General features: G+C 51.7%; 2 protein-coding genes across 3 annotated transcripts in view; both read right to left on the bottom strand.

Annotated features, from left to right (window-relative positions):
• Positions 1 to 134: 134 nt before the first annotated feature.
• On the bottom strand, positions 135 to 8,597 carry DDOST (dolichyl-diphosphooligosaccharide--protein glycosyltransferase non-catalytic subunit). The gene is made up of 11 exons (XM_036115603.2): positions 8,329 to 8,597; positions 7,995 to 8,105; positions 4,319 to 4,405; positions 3,205 to 3,308; positions 2,997 to 3,091; positions 2,605 to 2,698; positions 2,065 to 2,213; positions 1,513 to 1,660; positions 848 to 968; positions 638 to 744; positions 135 to 548 (listed from the first exon to the last, which is right to left on the bottom strand). The coding sequence occupies exons 1-11, from the start codon at positions 8,480 to 8,482 to the stop codon at positions 399 to 401; spliced, it is 1,320 nt and encodes a 439-aa protein (XP_035971496.2). The 5' UTR covers positions 8,483 to 8,597; the 3' UTR covers positions 135 to 398.
• A 1,668-nt stretch (positions 8,598 to 10,265) lies between these two features.
• Positions 10,266 to 21,052, bottom strand: part of KIF17 (kinesin family member 17) — a 42,738-nt gene continuing 31,951 nt past the window's right edge. The window contains exons 12-15 of one of the 2 annotated variants that reach the window (XM_078073705.1): positions 15,085 to 15,343; positions 13,962 to 14,032; positions 12,611 to 12,728; positions 10,266 to 11,401 (exon numbers count right to left, since the gene is read on the bottom strand). In XM_078073705.1, coding sequence (XP_077929831.1) covers positions 11,223 to 11,401; positions 12,611 to 12,728; positions 13,962 to 14,032; positions 15,085 to 15,343 — 627 coding nt within the window. In that variant the 3' untranslated portion in view covers positions 10,266 to 11,222. The remainder of the gene's footprint in view (positions 11,402 to 12,610; positions 12,729 to 13,961; positions 14,033 to 15,084; positions 15,344 to 21,052) is intronic. The other variant, XM_078073706.1, reaches the window with a different exon arrangement.

Here is a 21,052-nt window from a genome sequence, read left to right as displayed (position 1 = left end):
TTGGTGTATTATTAACCATGTCCTCTCCCTCGAAGTTTTAGGATTTCATGCTTAAGGGAAATGCAACACTGTTTTGTGTCTCACCATTACTGAACAGCATCCCCACCACAGCAAAGCACACGGGCCAGACGAAGTTGGAGGGCAATGTTTATCTTAGAAATGAATGTGACCACATATGAAAAATACCACTTAGCGTTAGGTGGAAAAACACACATAAAAATCAGTCCCCCACCCCCACCCCTTGGTACTCAATGCTGCATCTCCCCCTGAGGTAAGGCTGTGTCCTGGTCACACAGCTTTATAAAAAACAAAAAACAAGAAACAAAACACCATAAAGGAAGACCCAATCCTACATAACCCCCATCTGTGTGTCTTAAGGAGTCCCAGGGCTCTGCCCCTCAGTCAGACTTCTCCTTCTCCTTCATGTGTAAGAAGACCGTGCTGAAGACGAAGAGCCCCAGCATCATGGAGAAGGCGCTGGCGTAGTAGGGGTAGGCTGAGGGGATGAAGCGCTCGTACTGCGTGTGCTGCAGCGGCCTCACGGACACCTACAACGGGACAGAGGTGACAGGTCCGGGCCACCCAGCAGCCCAGGCGGGGCCCCTGCAGCCAAAAAGGGGACTGTGACTTAGCTCACCTGAGTGGAAGAGTGTAAGTGCGTGTAGCCTAGCCGGTTGTAATCCACTTTAAACTGGAACACTCCATATACGTCAGGCAACTTGAACTGGACGCTGTACTTGCCACCTGGGGAAGAGCCGAGACAGTCACCAGGAGGGGTCTGCTGCCTCACGAGAGCAAAGCCACAGTGGGCCTGTCGTCCTGCAGCTTTCCCAGCACCACCACTTGCCTTTCTTCTTCAAGAACGTCCTCACAAAAGGATCGATGCGGACAAACTCCAGCTGAATGTCATCACCGTCAAAGGGGACCCATCTGCCATTTGAGAGCTGCTCGATCACAATGCTGTACTCCTGAGACAACAGGCTGGTTAGCCGGGGGTGGGGGTGGGGGGGACCACCCTCAGAGCTGCCCCGAACCACTCGTGAGCCTGGCAGGAACTCCAGGGCGAGCCCCCACCAGCCACCCCGGGCCAGGAACTCCCAGCCACGGCTCGGCACAGGACCATCCACGTCTGCACCCAGACCACTCCACTCACGAGTGGGCCGGGTGCTCTCAGGCCTCCCTGCTGCCGCCTTCCCTACCCCCTTTTCATCCTCCAGACCCGACTGCAGTGTTCCCCCAGTGACCCCGGCTCCCAGCAGTGTGCGCCCGCAAAGCCCTCCCGCTCCTGCACTTGCACAGCAAAGCCAAGGCCCTTCAGAAGAAGGTCTCCTTAGCCGTCAGCTCATGTGCCGGGTGCTCTGCACCCACACTGATGTTCTTAGGGATAGAGATGCATTTCTTCTTCCTTATTTAGGCCACTAAGCCCATCAGAGAAACGTTCAATAAAGGCTTTCAAGCTGAAGCAACTTGGCCCAAACCCCAGGGGGCCCTCCTGCTCCATGACGCTCTTACCACGAGGTCAGTGACGGTGTAGGCGTTGGGTGGGGCTGTCTCACCCACCCGATGGTGGGACACGGGCCCCACACGGAGGACCCCTTCCTCCTTGAACACCCAGCGGGAGAGGGCCAGAGCTAGCTCGTAGTTGCCTGTCTGGGAATACCTGCACGAGGGGAAAACGAGAGGCTAGAGCACCAGAACCAGCTTCTCTGCAGCGGTGCCTGAGAGGCGAGACGAGTCCCTATTCATTGAGAGAAACTGCACAAAACCAGTTTCTGCCTGGGGGCCGGACATACGAGGTAGCCTGCTTAAAGGGAACACGGAAGAGCTGTCAGGTGGTGCTGCTCTGGGGGTCGCCTGTACAATACGTACACGTCGAACCACGTCCAGATAAGCCATTACTACCCTGAAGAGTCCGCAGCGCCGACACCAGGAACAGCAACAAAGTCAAGTCTTCAAATCATTTTAAAGTATGTGAGGACAGGTAGCCTCTGGCACCCCTCAGCTAAAAGGCTCCTCCCTCCCCAGCGCCCCAGACCACACGCCCCGGATCCCCCCAGCACCGACCTCTGGGAGCCGGGCACGGCCTTCTGCACTGCCGAGTTGAAGAACGCGTCGCTGAAGAAGTCCAGGGAGCCGCTGAAGATGACCCGGGCGTTGTTCCTGGCCTGGAGCCCAGCAATGAGCAGGGTGTTCTTCCCCACTGCATGGGGGTACTGGGAACGACGGGGGGCTGTCATCCAGGAGAGCCCGGGCAAAAGACAAGCAGCTGGACCACAACCACCTGGGTCCTACCTGATGGTGGCACCTGAGGCCCCACGGCCTCTGCCCCTTCCCGCTTCTACCAACCCCTCATTCCCCAGGCCCCCGCAAAGTGAGCTCTCCTGCTTGCTGCCTTTTTTCTTTTTGACAGAGAAGAAGGGGGCACAGGGAGAGAGAATCTCAAGCAGGCTCCCCAACAAAGGGCTCAATCTCACAACCGGAGCTGCAATCAAGAGTCGGACACAACCAACTGAGCCACCCAGGAGCCCCGCTTCTCATTTTCAAATAAAGTGCTCTACCCCCAGGTCCAGGACCTAGAGGCCTCAAGGCTGCAAAGGCCCTCACCTGGGTGATAGGTTTATCCGGGAAGAAGGAGTAAGAGGTGGAAGAGCCCGTCAGGATGTCCAATACCAAAGGATTGTCAGGATCTGCCACCATCCTGTGGAAGGAAAAGAGAACACCCAACAGGGACTCTGAGGACTGAGCCCAAGGACCTGGGGTCCCTACGGGCCATTTCCTCACAGGGAGGAGGCCTGCCTTCTCAACAGCTGAAGCCCTGGCGGCAACAGCGGCCTTCCTCCCACTGCAACAATGAAGTCTGAGTTTCCTCAATCAACTTCACCCACATCCTCCAGGGAAAGGAATGCCCCGAATCATCAAGTGTGGGTTACTTTCCCAACAAAAGAAAGCGATCCTGTCCTTCCCAGGTTTCTAGCACCTTGTGCCTGCTCACTCACCCAACACCTCTAAAGAGGATGGGGTTCAGAGATGATCTCCCGACAATGGTTGGGGCCTTCAACAGGTTCTCGGGGTCAGCCACAATGAGCGTATGCTGCGGCAGCAGAGGGAAAGACAGGGGTCAGGAAAAGGTGCCCCCATGCCAGGCACTCCCTCCCGACCTCCTCTCGGTTTCCAGGCTGAACTCTGCTGTAAGGGCTTGATTACCTGGCCAAGGTCTGAGATGTCATAGTTGTGATGGTCAATGACAGCCGTTTTCTCCTCATCAAACTCAATCCCACACTCACTGCCCAGCTCTCGAAGAGGGTCACCTGCACAGACCCAAGGAATGCCTGACTCAGCCCTTCCAGGTGTGCCCTGGGCCAAGCAGGGTCACCTGCCCTGGCATCTTGGTGACTTGCTCTCTCCCCCAGAGCCCTGCAGCTTCACCTGGCTGAGGTCAGGCCCAGCTGGACCGCAGGACCACAGCATGGCATTCTGACTGCAGGGGTCAGAATCTGAGTGGGTAACACCAACGACAGTTGGCCACCTCCCCCCACAATACACAAAAACCCCTGTTGGGGCAAAGCAATTACCTCAGACAGACTTGACCTGGGTGAGCCTGGCCTCACAGGACTTCTCTCCTCCTCGTCACCCCCAACAAGAAGCCCACCCAGAATGGTTCTAAACATCTGGCAATGCTGGGGCGCCTGGGTGGCTCAGTCGGTTAAGTGTCTGCCTTTGGCTCACGTCATGGTCTCAAGCCCCAAGTCAGGCTCCCTGCTCAGTGGGGAGTCTGCTTCTCCCTCTCCCTCCCCCCACTCTCGTGCTCTCTCTCTCAAATAAAATCTTTAAAAAAATAAACATCTGTCAATGCTGAGAAACATCTGTCAATGCCGAGAAAAACGAAACCCGACTGGCCAGGTGCTGTGCCCGCTGAAGCTGGGTGATGGCATGCGGGCTTCAGGATTCTGCTCTCTCCCTACTGCCAGGCATCTTTGAAAATTGCCAAAATAGGAAACAAAAAAATAATCTATCAAAATGCTCTGGGGTCTGCCCAAGTAGCCCCTACTTGTCGTCTTTTTGTAAGGGAAGCCCCACCAACCTGAACAAAAACAAAACAAAATCGGGAAAAAACAGGGTCCCCAGCCCTTAACAGACCCCACATCTCCCTGGTTCCGGTCACAGGAAAGCACAGGAGGGACTGAATGGCTCTGTAGTTCCCACACTCACTGCCCAGGCCCGCCCAGTGAGCGCCAATCTAGCAGCTTCCATTTGTAAAACTCGCCAAGCTTCCCGGAGAAATGATGGAAAGCACTAAACCTTCCCAGGCCAGACTTACCAATGTCTGAGCTGGCGGCCACCAGGACACTGCCTCCCCCGTCGATAAACGTACTGATGGTCTCCACGTTGATGCTGCCTCCGAAATCTGAAAGAAGCACCAGACTGAGCGAGCCCGAGTGCTCCTCTGACATGTGGGCGGGGAGGGCGGACCGCGGACCAGCCACAATCCAGCCCAGAAGCGCCCTCTGTGGCCCGAAATGAGATGGTCGTTTACCATATATACCCATTTCCCCAAACTGAAGATCCTAAAGTAATGACTTGAATTCATAAACTTTTAACTCTCACAAGTATAAATGACATATAAAACAGCTACCAATTATAGTTGTCAAGTTAGTTATACACATTTCAAGTCACATACATATGTTCAGAAATGCTGCACTTCCCCACTCACACTTCATGATACACCACCTGCGCCTTTCACATCAGCGTCTCCGCATCACTGGAACCACTTGGGGCTGACAGTTTCCCAGAGCCCATCAATTTCACTTCCATCTGAACTGTCTGCGAATGAACACTTCTGAATCTGAGGATGATGCAGTCACTTGACACTGGTACTCATTTGCCCACATGCGTAACTTTTCCCCTATTAATCCTGTGATTTAGATCCACGAGAGCCGTAACAGACCCACTTTGTAGACTGCTTCTATCCCCAAAAAGGCTCATTAACTTCCACCCTGTGTACTTATGAGACGGTATCTTTCTTTGGTCAGTCAGTCCGGTCAGGGGACTGCCATGAGCATCCAGAACCAGATCAAGAGTCTTCCCCAAAGTGCACCCCGATGTTCAACATAAAGTAATGGAGGGAGTGCTCAGGAATTCACTTAGTCATTACATAACATTATTTTTTGTGTGCAGGAAAAAAAAAGGACAGTGGGAGGGAGGGGAGCTACATATAAAGCCTGGTCAGGGAAGACCTGAGGCACGGAGCATCTGAGGTGTGAGCGTGGCCCAGGTAGCACAGGGGGCATCGAGAACGACAGGTGCAAGGTCCCCGAGGCAGGTGAGCCCGTCCCAGCTAGGAGCCCAGTGTGGCTCGGCTGGAGTATGAAGGGGCCGTGCTGAAGCGAGGAGGGCAGCTCGTGAGGCTTTACAGGCCCCTGTGAGCTTGGCCATAAGGAGGAGCCACTGGAGGCCTTTGAACAGGACACCAACATGACCTGCTTTATATTTTTGAAGGACAATTCTGGCAGCTCGGTGGAGAATCGGGTACGGGGACTAGAATGGAAGCAGAGCAGTGGGTTAGGAGGCCACTGTGATAATCCAGGCAGTGAAGAGTGGAGGGAAAAGGAGGGAGGGAAGAGAGGAGGAGGAAGACAGGAGGTGGGCCTGCACTCCTATTCTGAAGGTAAAGTCAGCAGGGCCTGTGACAGACTGGAAATGGCGGGGGGGCGCTAAGGACAACCCCAAGATTTCCGGCTCAAGCAACGGGAAGGGTGGAAGTGCCATGTACTGAGACTGGATAGAGAAGTCTGTCCATTACACATCCATTATGAGTCCATAACATGACTGTGTAAAGATACAACTATGAGAATGGCCCTCTTTTCTGAGGGGTAATTTTCAGGAAAAAACAAAAAAGCAGCTTCTCTTTAAGCACAGACAGAACATCTTGTACCTGGGGACTCTACCTCTTCTACTACATTCAGAAAGCCATCTATCCACCCTCCTACAGACAGGCCAGGCAGAGTCTGACGATTCAAAAGCAGCTCCTGGTACTACACTACAGTGGACAGTGTAGGTCCCAACCAGGGGCAATTTTGCCTTAAGAGCAATGTCTGGAGGTGGCTACTGCCATCTAGTGCGTACAGGCTCAGAATGCTGCTAAACATCTTACAGCGCACAAGACCGCCCCCTACAACAAAGAATCATCCAGTCCCAAGTGTCCAGAAGCGCCACTGTTGTGAAATCCTTGTACAGTGGCCAGAACCCAGGCTGTGTGACAGAGCTACCTGGGCTTGAATCTAGGAAACCCCTCCACCCTTCTGAGCCCATGTGCCCATCTATAAAACAGGACCTAGTTTTTTCCGGGTACAAAGGATGTGCTAAGGATCATTCTTCTATGGCCATCATTGCATGTGACTTGTGAGCTTCCTAATCCCAGAGTCAGCGAGGAACCCACTGATGCATGGGGAAGGAAGCCGGGGCGGGTTCTCATACCTGAGAGGGCTAACGGTAGTCAGTACCACGCGAGGGCCCTCGGAGCCAGGGCCAAACTCTTACCATGAACCCCCCCAGCACAGACAAGCCTTCTCCCCAGGAGCGCCCATGAAGCTTTCCTGCAGCACGTGGGACTTATTGTGCTACGCGCAGAAAAGGTGCAACAGTGATGTGGGGCAGAGCTTTAAACAACACTGAGTCTCAGAGAGACTTCTTCCCTTTCCAATTAATTTTTCAAGCCTGCTCATCAAAGAGAATGTCTTAGTTTGATACTGATCTTTTTTTTTTAAGATTTTATTCATTTATTTGATAGAGAGACAGATAGTGACAGAGATAGCAAGAAAAAGCACAAGCAGGGGGAGAGGCAAAGGGAGAGGGAGAAGCAGGCTCCCCGTGGAGCAGGGAACTGGACGTGGGGCTCAATCCCAGGACCCTGAGATCATGACCTGAGCCAAAGGCAGACGCTTAACGACTGAGCCACCCGGGCGCCCCAGTTTGATACTGATCTTAACACTTCTCTAATGTTTGCTAGTCTCCTTTAAGTGGAAGCCCCAGACTCAGCCTTTAGCAACAGAAGCTGGCTAGAACTTACAGCGTTTACTCTATTTATAGTTACCTTCTACTGAAAATAAGTGATGATACTGGCTTTCTATTTTTAGTGGTGATACCGGGTTCATTACTGGTTTCCTTTTAAAATACTGTTAGTTTGTTTTTTTTTAAAGGGATCAATTTAAAGAAAACATTAAGTAATTATTAATGGGTGATATGGAATACAATAAAAATCAGGAAGGAGGTACGGAAATGATTTGAGATTTGAGAATGAAATGATTAAGATTTGATAAACACTGTTTATGTTCTCTGACATTCCCAAAGAGCCTAGCTCGGCCTTCCCCCAACCCATCTCACCCACAGCTCGCTTCCTTCTCAGGAAGCTCCCATCCACCTGAGCACAACTTGTAAGCTCTCTGTCACAGGAATACTTAAATGTCAATTGGATAAGCCAGTGAAGACATTCATTCGTTCAACAACCAGCTCTCTACTAGGCCCTGGACATACCCGTCCAGTCTCCAATAGGGGGCTGGGCTAGATTATGGCTAATGTTCTAGCCATGAGAAACTGAATCCATCTCAATTCTTACCATCAACCATCACAATGCCTCTGTAGGCAAACTATTTAATAGCATGCCATTTTCTCTACCCACACACGCTAACCCAAGCAGGGGCGCTCTCCATCTTTCCTACCAGGCCCTTTATAAGAGAAAAGCGCCTTCTCAGGGTAGCAGGGCCTGCGCTTCCACGGTCCGTGCAACACTCGACCCCACAACCCTCAGCTGTGTCTTTTAGAAAGGAGACATTCCCTCCTGGGCCCAGGTCAGAACTGAACATTTTCCTCTTCCTTGGCAGCAGTGCCCAGAGCTGTGACCCATGCCATGACCCACAACATGCACAAGATCCAGAACAAAGCGATCAACCAATCGTGGGCCTTGAATCCCAGTTCTGGGAGCGACCTGCAGCCCTTACCTTCTACCGAGGGGGAGAAGATGATGAGATTGTCGTAGAGGAACTCCCCGTACTTAATGAGGGACAGGCTGGGGTCATCTGCGGTCTTGAATGTGAGTTCAAAGGCCCTGTCTGGACGAGAAGGAAACAGGGAGCTGAGACAGACGGGACGCCAAGGAAAAGCACCGCTGCGGAGAGCACGACCGCCCCACCACCCCCGAGCGAGAGGCCAGAGCGGGCAGGCCCTTCGTGGAAAATCAGTGGGAGGGAGGGAGGCTGGGTGCTCGCTGCCCTGGATTCGGGGGCCTTTCCAACCCGACTCTCCCCCCGCCGCCCCCTCGGGCCCCGGTCTCACCTTTCAGGCTTCGGAAAAAAAGCGAGTGCGTCTCCCGCAGGTTGAGGTTGTCCAGCAGCACTAAGGTGCGAGGACCGCTAGCGGAGGCCGGGCCAAGCAAGGGCAGCAGCAGCCACAGGAGAGACCAAACGCGGGCCGCGGCGCCGGGGTCCATCTTCCTCCTCCTGCCAAGAACCCAAGCACCTGGGCCCCGGAAGTGCCCCGTCTAGGCCGCCCAATCGCAGCTCGTGGTCTTGGAGCACCACCCGGAAGCGATCTTGGTACGCCGCGGCCAGACGGCCGGAGCTGCAGCTGGGATGGAGAAGAGCGGGGAGCACCACCGGAAGTGCCCCGGTTGGGGGCGGAGTCTCTGGACCCTATTGGCGGAACGGCGAGAGGTTCCGCCTCCTCAAAGGAAAAGGCTCAATCCTAGAAAGACAGCTCCGCAGCCGCAGCCAATCAACAAGGCCGAGCGCCCGTAGGCTCCGCCCAGGCCGGACTCCCGCCCCGATCTGGATCCCGCCTCTTCATCAGGCCGGCAAGTCCCTCACGGGACGTGAGGCCGTAGTGGCCCCCACGGACTATTTCCTCGGTGCTGCCTGGCGGGGTCCTCCCAGGCCCAGGATAGACTCGGGACTAAGAACCTGGCCCCACCTCCACCATCTCCAGGGAGGAAGGGTTGGAAAACTAAGATGAGGGACACTTTGAATCTCCTGCCGCTCACGGGCCCAGGGGCCTGGGGACGGGCCTGTCCTGCCCGGCCTGGTGGCCCACGTGGGAGCCAGCGTGGCTGGGCGGCGAGCCGGCCTACCGACTGCAACTCTCAGGCTGGGTTCATTTCTCAGCCCCCTCCCTCGCACTAACCTTGCTGCTGGGGCATTTCACGTCTCTCCGGGCCCACTCCCAGGCTGGAAATAGAAACGATAGCGAGGCCCAGCTCTCCCCCTTACCTGCGTGCCTTTGGAAGAGCCTGGGCTCGTGGGAGCTGTAGGGCAGGTTCTGAAGCAGCTGGTGCAGAGTGACGCTGAGCGTCCCCTCAGTAGTCCTGGCTCCCACCCCTTCTAAATTGATGGGGCTCACCTCAGCCCCACCATGGGTCTGAGGAAAACCTACCACAAGCAGCACCAAGATCAGTTCCTCCCTGGGTCCCCACCACAATCCTGGGGCAAATGGTGAAGGTAATTGTGGAGAGAGTAGGTAGCTGTTCCTTTCTGACCTTTCACACTTGTCCACGAAGCCAGGAATGTGGGGGCACAAGTCAAAACCTCCCTCCATCCATCTCCTTAACTGATTCTACTTCCTCTCCAACTCCAATGGCCCCCTGCAAGTTCACCCTCACCCCTACCTCGTTCCCAGTCCAGCGCTCCTGCCCTTCTGCATATGATCCCACACCAGTCCACCTGGAACTCAGACCCAATGGTGCCATTTGGTGGCTTAGGAGTCTGCCACAGCTCAGGGACACCCAAGACTCCTCACTCAGGCCTCCACTGAAACTGATCTCAGCAGCCACATCCTCCTCTCAGCCCTGCTCAGGGCTTCCCTGTGGCAAGTTTCCAAACTTTAACACACTCCCCACCTCCTGCCTTTGCTCATGCCCCCCCGCCATTCCCATCTTAAGCCTCCCAGGATCTTCTCCATCCTTTATAATAGCCCTACCTTTCACAAGGGCACTCTGTTCCCCATAAAGACCTGTTCTTCCTCTCAACATGGGTACTGCAGCCTGCCTGAAGTTAGACTGATCTCCAGGGCATGAGCTTGGTCCAGGCATGTGGACTATGGGATCCACTACGGTAAATTAATGCAAAATATGGAGGAGAAGGAACAAGGGGGACTAACGCAAGGCACCTGCTATGCACTGGGAACATCACTTACTCTCACAGAAACTTCACAATAGCTCTAGGGAGCAGCTGTTCCCCTTTCACAGATGGGGCCCAGAGTGAAATGAGTCTCCTCTTCAACCAAAGGCCGAGACTCTTCCCTCAGATGGTGGGGCCTGGGATACGAAGGGCAGGGGGAGGGGGGTATCCTCAGTAGCCCAGACAGCCTTCGTTCATTTCTGGCCACGTCAGGGCATCCAGTTCCAGCACAGCCCCTGAGGACTGTCCAAACCTGGCCTTTTTCTGGGTCTCAGCAAGACACAATCTCTATTTTCCAAAACAAGGGCCCTGCTTTTCTGACTCACAGATCTTTTGAGAAGCTAATGACCACTCAGGTGCTCTCCCCAGAAAAATGCACTTGTACTCACCAGTGTGGGGAGTTGCAGAAACCCTGCGGCCTGTTTTCAAGGCATCAGATAGTTAAGAAACGCTGCTCCCAAAGCCCTTCCCCGTGAAGGCCAGGCAGCAGTGGCAGGAGGGGCCCCAGTGACACGGTCAGAAGACTGGGGAAGGGAGCTCATCGGTAAAAGGCAGTTTATTGGGGCAGCTTCATGTGGGGCAGCCTCCTCGAGGCCACAGACCAGCTGGGAGTGGGCAGCGTGGAACAGTTGCCCCAGGACTCCCGCGCCCACATCGTCCAGCTTCCCCCAGGAAGGGGGGCCTGGTGGACAGAGGCACAATTGTCCATCACCAAGATGCTGTCCTTGATCCACACGGAAGCTGCTGCCCACTGTGTCGGGGCTGCTGGTGAATGCCTTGAGGTTTCTGGGCCCATCGAGGCACAGAATAACCCGGGTGGGCATGGCGGGCTGTGGCAGGGGAGCAGATGTAATACTGGCGTGGCGTGGAGAGCCGAGCGCACCTCTGCAAGGTCGGGTAACAGGGAAGCGAAAGGCTCTTCCCAGGGCAAGGACCCCCTCGGGCATCCGGACACCGTGGGGGCAGGGGTGAGGAGGACTGGCTGGGGCTGCCCTGGGGGGGGTGGGGGCTGGCAGTCTCACGGAAGCCCCGGGGCAGGACAGCCGCAGGAGGCCGCGTTCACAGAGGCTCACTGCCAAAGCTGCTTTTGCTTTTCTTTCGCTTGGCCTTGGTGAAGGGGACGTCAAGGGACTCGAGGCGGAAGGGCCGGGGCTGGGGCATTTCGGGGGCCTGGGTAGGCGAGATGGCAGAGGTGTTGCTGAGTGGGGAGCTGAGGCCGGGGGGCGAGCTGTGATGCGCTGTGAAGAAGGGGGCAGAGGAGCCAGTGAGCCAGGGGGGTGCAGGGATGGGGAGCCCGCCCCACCCCACCCAGCTGGAGGTCTGGTCCCACGGCTGGGCCCCCAGAGGGTCTGGGCCAGGAGCTTGGAGTTCTAGAGGCTCTAGTAGGGTCCACAGAGTGGGCCGGGAGGCTCAGGGCGGCCCCCACCCCACCAGGCTTGCAGAGGTGAGAGTTGTACAAGCAAGGGGTCTTGACCCACGAGTGAGCCAGACAGGCCTGCACTCAGGGCCCAGCTTCGTGCGAGTGTGACCTCGGGGGGGGGGGGCTCAGTTTCCTCATCTGCAACATGGGCACAGTGCCAGGTCCTCAACTGATGTTCACTTGTTTCCTGTGCTCTTTTTCCCTCCTGATCCTCAACTCTACTGAACTCTGCCTCCTCAATAGTCTCAACGTAGAACTGAGATTTGCTTTTCGTGGATATTTTATTAGAAGCTCTGTGGCCTTTGATTTTGCTTTTAGAAATGGAAGAACGAGGGGCGCCTGGGTGGCTCAGTCAGTTAAGTGTCCGACACTTAACTTGGTTTTGGCTCAGGTCATGATCTCAGGGTTGTGAGATCGAGCCCTGGGTCGGGCTCCACACTCAATGGGGAGTCTGCCTAAGACTCCCCCTCTGCCCTCATGCTCTCTCTCAAATAAATAAAATCTTAAAAAGTAAAAAAAGAAATGGAAGAACGGAGTGATTTTCAATTCTTGCTTTTGAAAGTGTCCCGCTTCTATGGCCCTGTCTGCCCCCTTGGGCTCCATGGAGGAAAGCCACCCCACTGGCATCTGCGGAAGCTGGGGAGCAACTGAGCCGGACCCGGGCAGCACACGGCGGGACACCCAGCTGTGTGGTGCAGGCCTACTGTGTGTCAGGGGAGAGGAACCAAACGCTGCAGCTCTGTGCCAGAGGAGGAAGGGGGACAGGAAGAGGGAGTCTGGGCACGGAGCACGTACCATGTGCCAGGCGCTGGGCTGGGCCGCTCCCCCACCTCATCTCACCTAACCCTGGGGGTAGGCATACCCCCTCAGTGTACAGCGGAGGGAACGGAGGCTCAGGGACGGGAAGGGGTTTTTAACCCGGGCCTGACCCCAATCCACCCATCACGCCTCTCCCACGGTTGGCAGAGGGCCGGGGAGGGCTCTCCCGGGGAGGGCCTGGAGGACAGGAGGTGGGCAGGGCACTCACTGAGGCTCTTCATGGGATCCGTGCTGAGGATCTGGCTGGCTCGCTTGGACCGGAAGTAGTTACTGGCAATGTTTTCACTGTCGCTCCGACTGAGCATCAGCTTGTAGCGGTCTTCTTCCTGCTGAGATTCAGATCCCCGTGGGTCAAGACCCCTCGTTTGTACAAGACCCCTCTGCAAGCCTGCTGGGGTGGGGGCCACCCTGAGCCTCCCGGCCCACCCTGTGGACCCTACTAGAGACCCCAGACTCCTGAGGTGGGATCCAGGCAGCTCAGGGCAGGAGAGTCACAGCTCCAGCCAAGCCTACGCCACCCGCCTTCCCTGGGGTGGGAAGTGCCTTGTTCTCCAGTACCACATAGCCCAAATCCATCACGACATATTCATAGAATAGATAATACAGGACTCAGCCCACGGGCACAATCAAAGTCATTAGAACTGGAGCCCCATCTCTTATCACCAAAGACTGTGATTTTTTACCACTCTAATGGGCTTGTTTGCCTCAGCCTGAATCTCCCTTCAGGGACTACCCTTCTCCCCCTTGACATGGTCCTGGTGAGGCGATCATTCACAGTGCCCTAACATCACCACTCCCTCTTGCCCACCCCCTGGCTGCACAACTGGGCATGTGACCCAGCCCGAACCAGCCACAGAAATACATCTTCCGGACACAGTCACTGGTCCAAGAGCAGGCCCCTGGCCCAGGCAGAGCTGATCAGAATCTTTCCACAAGTGTTGGTTTAAGATGTGGTAAGAGAACTGGTCTCTTCCTCTTGGATCACCAGCTGCCGGCAGCATCTTTCCTGCCGCGCCGAGAAAGCCTGCCTGAGCCTGAAGCTAGCATTGCAAGGGAAGCAGAACCGAGAGGTGAAGAAGCACACGGAAAGATGTGGTGTTTTACAGGAAGGTTTCCTGACCTCCGCTTGGAGGAGTCTATTTCTATTGTAATACAAAACATGGGAGATGGGAGAACAAAGTGACTTCAGAAGCCCAATTACTATTTTGTGGGTCCTTGCGGGCAACTTTGGTCCGAGGATACCAGCAACGGCCCAGGGAACCAGAACGTACGGCCTGCCTCTGGGACTGAAGACGAAGCTCCTGTCCTTCACCAGCAGGACGGGCCACCCGGTACCACCTACTTTCCCTCTGGTCTCTAGGACCGTAAGTGCCTTTGAATGAAGACCAGAGCAGGGGGAGGGTCCAACAGAGTGACACAGAAAAGATCCAGGCTCAGCCTCCTGCTTTGACCCTCAGGTGGGATGAAAGTAGAAGCCCAGTGCCCTACAGTGAGGCTGACCCGCAAGCCACCCCCCACCCCGCCAGCTCCCCGCGCCTCACCTCTCCCATAGGCCTTACCGTGCCTGGTTCACCGTCGTCAGCTGCAGAGGTTTTGCGGACTACTTTGTTCTGCGGCCCTGTTGGAACTGCTACGAGAAACACAAGCTGAAGTCACCGCTGCCTGGTCCCTAGTCCCTGCCTGGTCCCTAGTCCGCAGGCCAGAGGGCCAGGGCGGGCGGCAGCACTCCCCCGAGCTCGCGGGCCTGGAGCCAGGGAGCACACTGCCCAGCCCAGGCCATGCGATGACTTTGGGAAACAGAGACCAGGAGGGCTCAGATGCCAAAGCAGCCATTCCCCTGCTTCCTCAACAGAGCAGGTCGGGGGGGGGGGGGCGTAGGAGAAACTGACGGATGCCTGCATTTGGGAAATGGAGCTGGCTGGCCTCCCTGCAGGGCGGTGTCAGTAGCCATCTGTAAACTCAGAGATGCAGGACCTGCACGAACATTCTCTGACGGGGGGGCGCTCCCAGCTGTGAGGCCGGAGACAGACCTTACTGAGATTGGTGGAGGTGGAGGGGCCTTCAAGGCCACCTCCCCTAACCCCTTCTTTGTGAAGATCCCAGACCAAGGCCCAGAGAGGAACAGTGATCTTCATAGGGTCACGCAGAAATCAGCGGCAAAAGCAGAAGGTGACCCAGTTTCTATCCCTGGTCCTAGGACTCACTGCTCCGACTGGGACTCTGGTTCAGTCTCTCCTCTCTCTGAGGTTCCATCGCCTCAGATGTAAAACAGGTGTAATCATCTTTGCCCTGCCCAGGCTTGTTGGGGGAGGTGATGAGTGGTGGTCATGACAGTGATCAGACGTAGCACTCACTTGCCATGTGCCAGGTAGGGCACTAAGGGTTTCACACACATGAACACAGGCTAAGCCACCCAGCGATCTTTACGGAAGGTGCGGTTACTGATCCCCATTTCACAGATGAGGACACTGAGCCCCAAAGAGGCCACACAGGGAGCAGTGGAGGCAGAATTCCAACCCACATCTGTGTGACTCCAGAACATACCACTTCTCTCTCAGCTCCCCACCGCCTTGGAGCCCCCAGGTCCCCTGACTGCCGCACCCACAGCCAGCAAGGCCCGGGCCCCGGCTCGGGAGGGCAAGCTGCGTGCACGAGGGCTGAGGGGACAGCCAAGCGCCTGACCTACTGGGAGGCTGGTTTTTATGATGATGGGCTCGGGGATCTTCCAGAAGCCATTGTCCTCGTCCCAGCAGGACTCGCGCCTTATCTTCTCCAGGTTGCTGTAGTTACAGTCCCGGCGGATGAGGGGCTGCACCTGCTCCAGGAGCTGCTGGAAGAGCATGGAGTCCTGCTCCTGCCGGCGGATGGTGGCCAAGTAATCGATCTTCTCCAGCTGGAACTCCGACTGCAGGTCTTTGATCTCCACCTCTGCTGCCCGCAGCTGAAAGCAAGGGGTCAGGGGGCGATGAGCAGTGAGCAGGGAAGACACTGCGCCACGTGGCCATCCGTCCGCCCTCCGCACCCACTGTCTGCACCTCCAGCCTCCCACTCGCCATCTGGGTGCTGACCCGCCCATCCACCCGCGCCTGCCTCCCGTCTGTCCGCCGGCACTAAATGAGCACCTACTGTGTCCACAGCCCTGCAGAAAACAGGAAAAGAACCCGCTCATCAGCCCCCCGTGCCGGTCCCCTGGGACAATCCCACACAAACACATTTTATCCAGGAGCCTCTGGGAAGGCTCCACACATAACACTGGGGTCACCACGTCCTAAAAGATGTCAGGAAATTGTATAAATCCTATTCCTGAGGGGAGCAGAGGCATAAACTCTCAGCCTCAGCAGCCCTCACTGTCCCATTAGCCACAGTCAAGTTACAAATGTGACAGACACTGGACTTAAGAGGCGACCCACCCTGATTTGACCTTGGATTCCACACTTTGGTGATCTCCTGCCCGGGTCTGCCTGAATGGAGATTCCCCACAAACACAGGTGACTCCCAGCTGCAACCGTAACCATGCTCTCCCTGAGCCCCAAGACTCCTGGGTGCATAATCTGTTTTCTCAAAGAGCAGGTACAGTTTGATTAGTAAAGAAAGATGTTTGAAGTTCATGGGAATGGTCATCACCTATAACCAGGTGAGAACAGACACTACCTGGTAGGACACAGGTGGGCAATTAATAATGCTCCATTCCTTAAGCTGGATGGTAGATACATGCCGTTAATGGTAAGATGCTTTATATATTTTTGTACATCTGGAAGGATCTGGAATCTTTCACAGTGACTTCTGTAATAAATTTATTGAGATATAATTCCCATGTCATACAATTCACCCATTTAACACGTACAATTCAATGGTTTTTAGTATATCCCGAGTAGTGCAGTTATCAGCACGGTCAGTTTTAGAACATCTCACGATCCAGAAATAAACCCCACCCCCACAGGTACTCATCCTCCGCTTCTTCCCAACCCCCAGCCCCAGGCAACCACCAATCCACTTTCTGTCTCTCTAGATTTGCTTATTCCAGAGATTTCATATCAATGTAATCATACGATATGTGATCTTTTGTGTGTGGCTTCTTGCACTTAACACAGTGTTTTCAAGATTCATCCATGTTGGAGCATGTGTCAGGACTTCCTTTTTTAAAAAAAAAAAAAGATTTATTTATTTGAGAGAGACAGAGTGGGAGGGGCAGAGGGAGAGGGAGAGAATCTCAAGCAGACTCCACGCCGAGCATGGAGCCCGACACGGGGCTCGATCTCACGACCCTGAGATCACGACCTGAGCCGAAGCCAAGAGTCGGACGCTTAAATGACAGAGCCACCCAGAAGCCCCAGGATTTCATTCCTTTTTACTGCCAAATAATATTCCACCATGTGGATATACTACATTTTATTTTCCATTCATGATTGTTTCCACTTTGGGGCTATAATGAATAATGCTACTATGAACATTAGTGTACAAGTTTTTATGTGGCCCTATTTTCATTTCTCTTGCTTGTAACTGCTGGTCATGGGGTAACACTATGTTTAACCAACTGAGGAACTGCCAGACTATTTTCCAAAGCAGCTGCACCATTTTACATTCCCACCGGCAATGTACGAGGGCACTCATTTCTCCACATCCTCGCCAACATTTGTTATTATCTGTTTTATTACAGCCACCCCCGTGGGTGTGAGATGATATCTCTATACCATAGATGGTAGTTTTGCATTGTAGATTTGCATTTCCCTGGTGGCTGATGATGTTCAGCACCGTTTCTTGTTCTTATTGCCGTCTGTTTATCTTCTTTGGAGAAATGTCTGTTCAGATCCTTTGCCCATTTTTAAATTGGATTATTTGTCTTTTTATTCTTGAGTTGTAAGTGTTCTTTATATATTCTGGATATAAGCACCTCATTGTGATATAGGATTTGCAAATATTTTCTCTCAATCTATGGGCTGTATTTTCTCTTTCCTGATAGTATCCTTTGAAGCACAAAAGTTTTAATTTTGATTAAGTCCAATGTATCTATTTTTTTCCTTTGTTTGTGCTTTTGGTATCATACCTAAGAAAGCAATGTCTAATTTATTTTTTTTAAGATTTTATTTATTTACTTGAGAGACAGTGAGGGACAGAGAGTGAGAGTGAGAGAGAGCACAGAGGGAGAGGGAAAAGCAGACTCCCCACTGAGCAGGGAGTCTGACTTGGGGCTTGATCCCAGGACCCTGGGATCATGACCTGAGCCAAAGGCAGCTGCTTAACTGACTGAGCTACCCAGGTGCCCCGGCAGTGTCTAATTTAAGGTAACAAAGATTTACAACTTTGAGTTTTATAGTTTTAGTTCTTACATTTAGTTTTTTGATCCATCTTGAATTAATTTGTGTATATGGTGTGAGGTTGGGGTTCAACACCGTTCTTTGTCATGTGGGCATCTAGTTGTCCCAACACCATTTGTTGAAAAGACTGTCCTTTCTCCACTGAATAATCTTGGCACCCTTGTTGAAAATCAACTGACTATAAACACGAAGGTTTATTTATGGACTCTCAATCCCATTCCATTGATCTATATGCCTGTCTTGATACCAGTACCACACAGTCTAGATTGCTGTAAATTTGTAGTAAGTTCTGAAATCAGGAAGTGTGAGTCCTCCAACTTTGTTCTTTTCAAGATTGTTTTGGCCATTCTGTCCCTTGAATTTCCATATGAACTTTAGGGTCAGCTTGTCAATTGCTGCAAAGAAGTCAGTTGGGACTCTGATAGTGATTGCCTTGAATCTGTACATCAGTTTGAAGAGTATCATCTTATCCAATATTAAGTCTTCCAATCCATGAACATGGGGTGTCTTTCCATTTATTTAGGTATTTTTAATTTCTTTCAACAATGTTTTATAGTTTTTGGAATATAAGCTTTATACTTCTTTTATTAAATTTATTCCTAAGTATTTTATTCTTTTTTGATGTAATGAAAATGGAATTGTTTTTTTTTTTAATGTTTATGGATATTATACATTTTTATTTAAGGAGCCTCCATGCCCAATGTGGAGCTTGAACTCATGACTCTGAGATCAAAAGTTACATGCTCTACAGACTGAGCCAGCCAGGTTCCCCATGGAATTGTTTTCTTAATGTTATTTGTGGATTGTTTATTGTAAGTATGTAGAAATACAATTGCTTTTTGCTTATTGATCTTGTATCCTGCAACCTTGCTGAAGTTGTTAATTGATTCTAGTAGTTAGGGGTTTTTTTTTAGTGGATTCCTTAGGACTTTCTACATAAAAGATCATGTCATCTGTAAATAGAAATAGTTTTATCTATTCCTTTCCAATCTCAGTGCCTTTTATTTCACTTTCTTGCCTAACTGCCCTAGCTAGAACCTCCAGCCCAATGTTGAATAGAAGTGGTGAGAGCAGACATCCTTGTGTTGTTCCTAATCTTAGGGGGAAAGCATTCAATCTTTCACCATTAAGTATGATGTTACCTGTGGACATTTCATAGATGCCTTTTATCGGAATGAAGAAGTTCCCTTCTCTCCTAGTTTCCTGAGTGTTTTTATCATAATAGGTGTTAAATTTTTCAAATACCTTTTCTGCATCATTAAGATGATCATGTGGGTTTTGTCCTTTATTCTATTGATATGGTATATTGCATTAATTGATTTTGGGATACTAAACCAACCTTACATTCCTAGGATAAATCCCACTTTGGCATGATGTATAATTTGGTTTGCTAGTATCTTGTGGAGCATTTTGTGTCTATATTCATAAGAAATATTAGTCTATAGTTTTCTTCTTATGTCTTTCTATGGTTTTGGTATCAGGTGACATTGGCCCCATAGAGTAAGTTAATAAGTGTTCCCTTCTATTTCACAATTATTTTTAAAAAATATTTCTTAAAGCCAATAGTCCTCATTTTACAAATAAAATCCAGTGAGAAGACATAATGGAACAGGATATCCCACAGAGGAAAGCAAATAAAATAAAATACCTAAATGTGAAATTAACAAGATATGTTCAAAACCTATGTGAGGAAATTTATAAAATACTCTTGAGTGACACAAAAATTGATCTGAACTAACAGAAGATATACCATGTTCCTGGACAGAAAAATACAACCTCATGAGGGTATCAATACCCTCAAGCTAATGTACAGATATAACATGATTCCCCCAAAAATTCCACCAATTTTTTTCTTTACTTCTCTCCCTTTTTTACTTTTGCACTAGCCCAGTTGTTTATATAGCTCATTTTGGGGAAAAAAAAAAAAACAAGAAGGAATATCCAGGAAAAACCTGGAATAGAAAACCATTGACAGAGGATTAACCCTATGAAATTATAAAACATATTATAAAGTCCCTGGATTTCAAATAAAGTGGGTGGCACTGGTACATGAATAGATACAGCAAGAGAAGTGAATAGAAAAATCAGAGATACATCTAAGTGCTTATAGGACTTTAGCATACCATAAAGGCAGCAGCTGAAGTTAGTGGAGAATAAATGGACCTTTCGAAAACCGGTGCTAGGAAACAAGGAGAGCCATGTGGAACGAATAAAATGGAATCAGCTCTTCACACGTGCACCCGGATAAATTCCAAGTGGATCTGATTTAAATATAAAAAAGAAAGAAAGATGGGTCGCCTGGGTGGCTGGACTCTTAATTTCAGTTCAGGGCATGATCTTATGGTCATGAGATTGAGTTTCGAATCGGGCTCCTCGCTCAGCAGGGAGTCTGCTCGAGATTCTCTCTCTCCCTCTACCCCTCCCCCTGCTCACTCGCTCTCTAAAAAAAAAATAAAAAAAAATAATAAAAATAGAAAGAAAAAGAAAGAAAGAAAAAGAAACTATACAAGTTCTAGAAGGAAACATAAATGAACTTTGCCAACTGTGACTCAGAATCTACACGCAATAATAGAAAGTTGATAATTTGACAAAATAAAACTTTAAAAAATTCTTTTGTATGGCAAAAATAGAGACTGGGTCTCTGCAAGTCTCTGGAGAGACTGAGGGGTTAGTCTCTGCAAGGCATTGCTTCTGGAGGGTGTTTAGAAGTGGGAGACTCCTTGAGGTGCAAAATGAAAGTCCTGCAGAAACGAGAAAATCACAAAAGACACAGTGACCCCTCCTACCGAGAGAGAGAGAGAGAGAGAGAGAGAGAGGACCCAAAAGTGAGAGCAAAATTTGGAAGACAACCCCTATGATCAACCCCTGTGATTTCCACCCCTTGGTACATGCCGTGACTATGTTTCTCTTACACAGCAAAAAAGACTTTGCAAATGGAATTAAAGTTATTAATCTGTTGACTTTAAAACAGGGCGATTATCCTGGATCATCCGGTGAGCCCAGTGTAACCACGTGGGCCTTATGGAAGGGGCGCAGAGAGCTAGGCAGTGGACAGGCGTTAAAAGAGAGGCTTCAGATGAAGGAGACAGGAGTAGAGTCAGAGAGCTGAAGCCTGGGAGGAGCTGGCCCCGGTGGTCTCTGAGGGGGGCCCAGGAGGCAGGAAAGGCAGGCTGCCTCTAGAAACAGAATGACCCCCAGCAGACAGCCAGCAAGGACATGGGAACCTCAGTCCAACAACCTGAGAAATGGATTCTTCCCTAGAACCTCTGAAGGAAACGCAACCTTGCCAACACCTAGGTTTCAGCCTTATGGAATTCTAAGCAGAGGAACCAGTC

This window comes from Halichoerus grypus, chromosome 5 (genome assembly GCF_964656455.1).
Source record: "Halichoerus grypus chromosome 5, mHalGry1.hap1.1, whole genome shotgun sequence".
Lineage (NCBI taxonomy): Eukaryota > Metazoa > Chordata > Mammalia > Carnivora > Phocidae > Halichoerus > Halichoerus grypus.
This window is presented reverse-complemented; position numbering and strand designations above follow the sequence as displayed.

Coding starts and splice junctions, on each gene's coding strand:
- DDOST (XM_036115603.2), bottom strand. CDS start 8,482: ATGGACCCCGGCGCCGCGGCCCGCGTTTGGTCTCTCCTGTGGCTGCTG. Junction 4,406..7,994: donor CTTCTCCCCCTCGGTAGAAG/GTAAGGGCTGCA, acceptor TGCTTCTTTCAG/ATTTCGGAGGCAGCATCAAC. Junction 1,661..2,064: donor GCCGTGCCCGGCTCCCAGAG/GTCGGTGCTGGG, acceptor CCCCTCGTGCAG/GTATTCCCAGACAGGCAACT.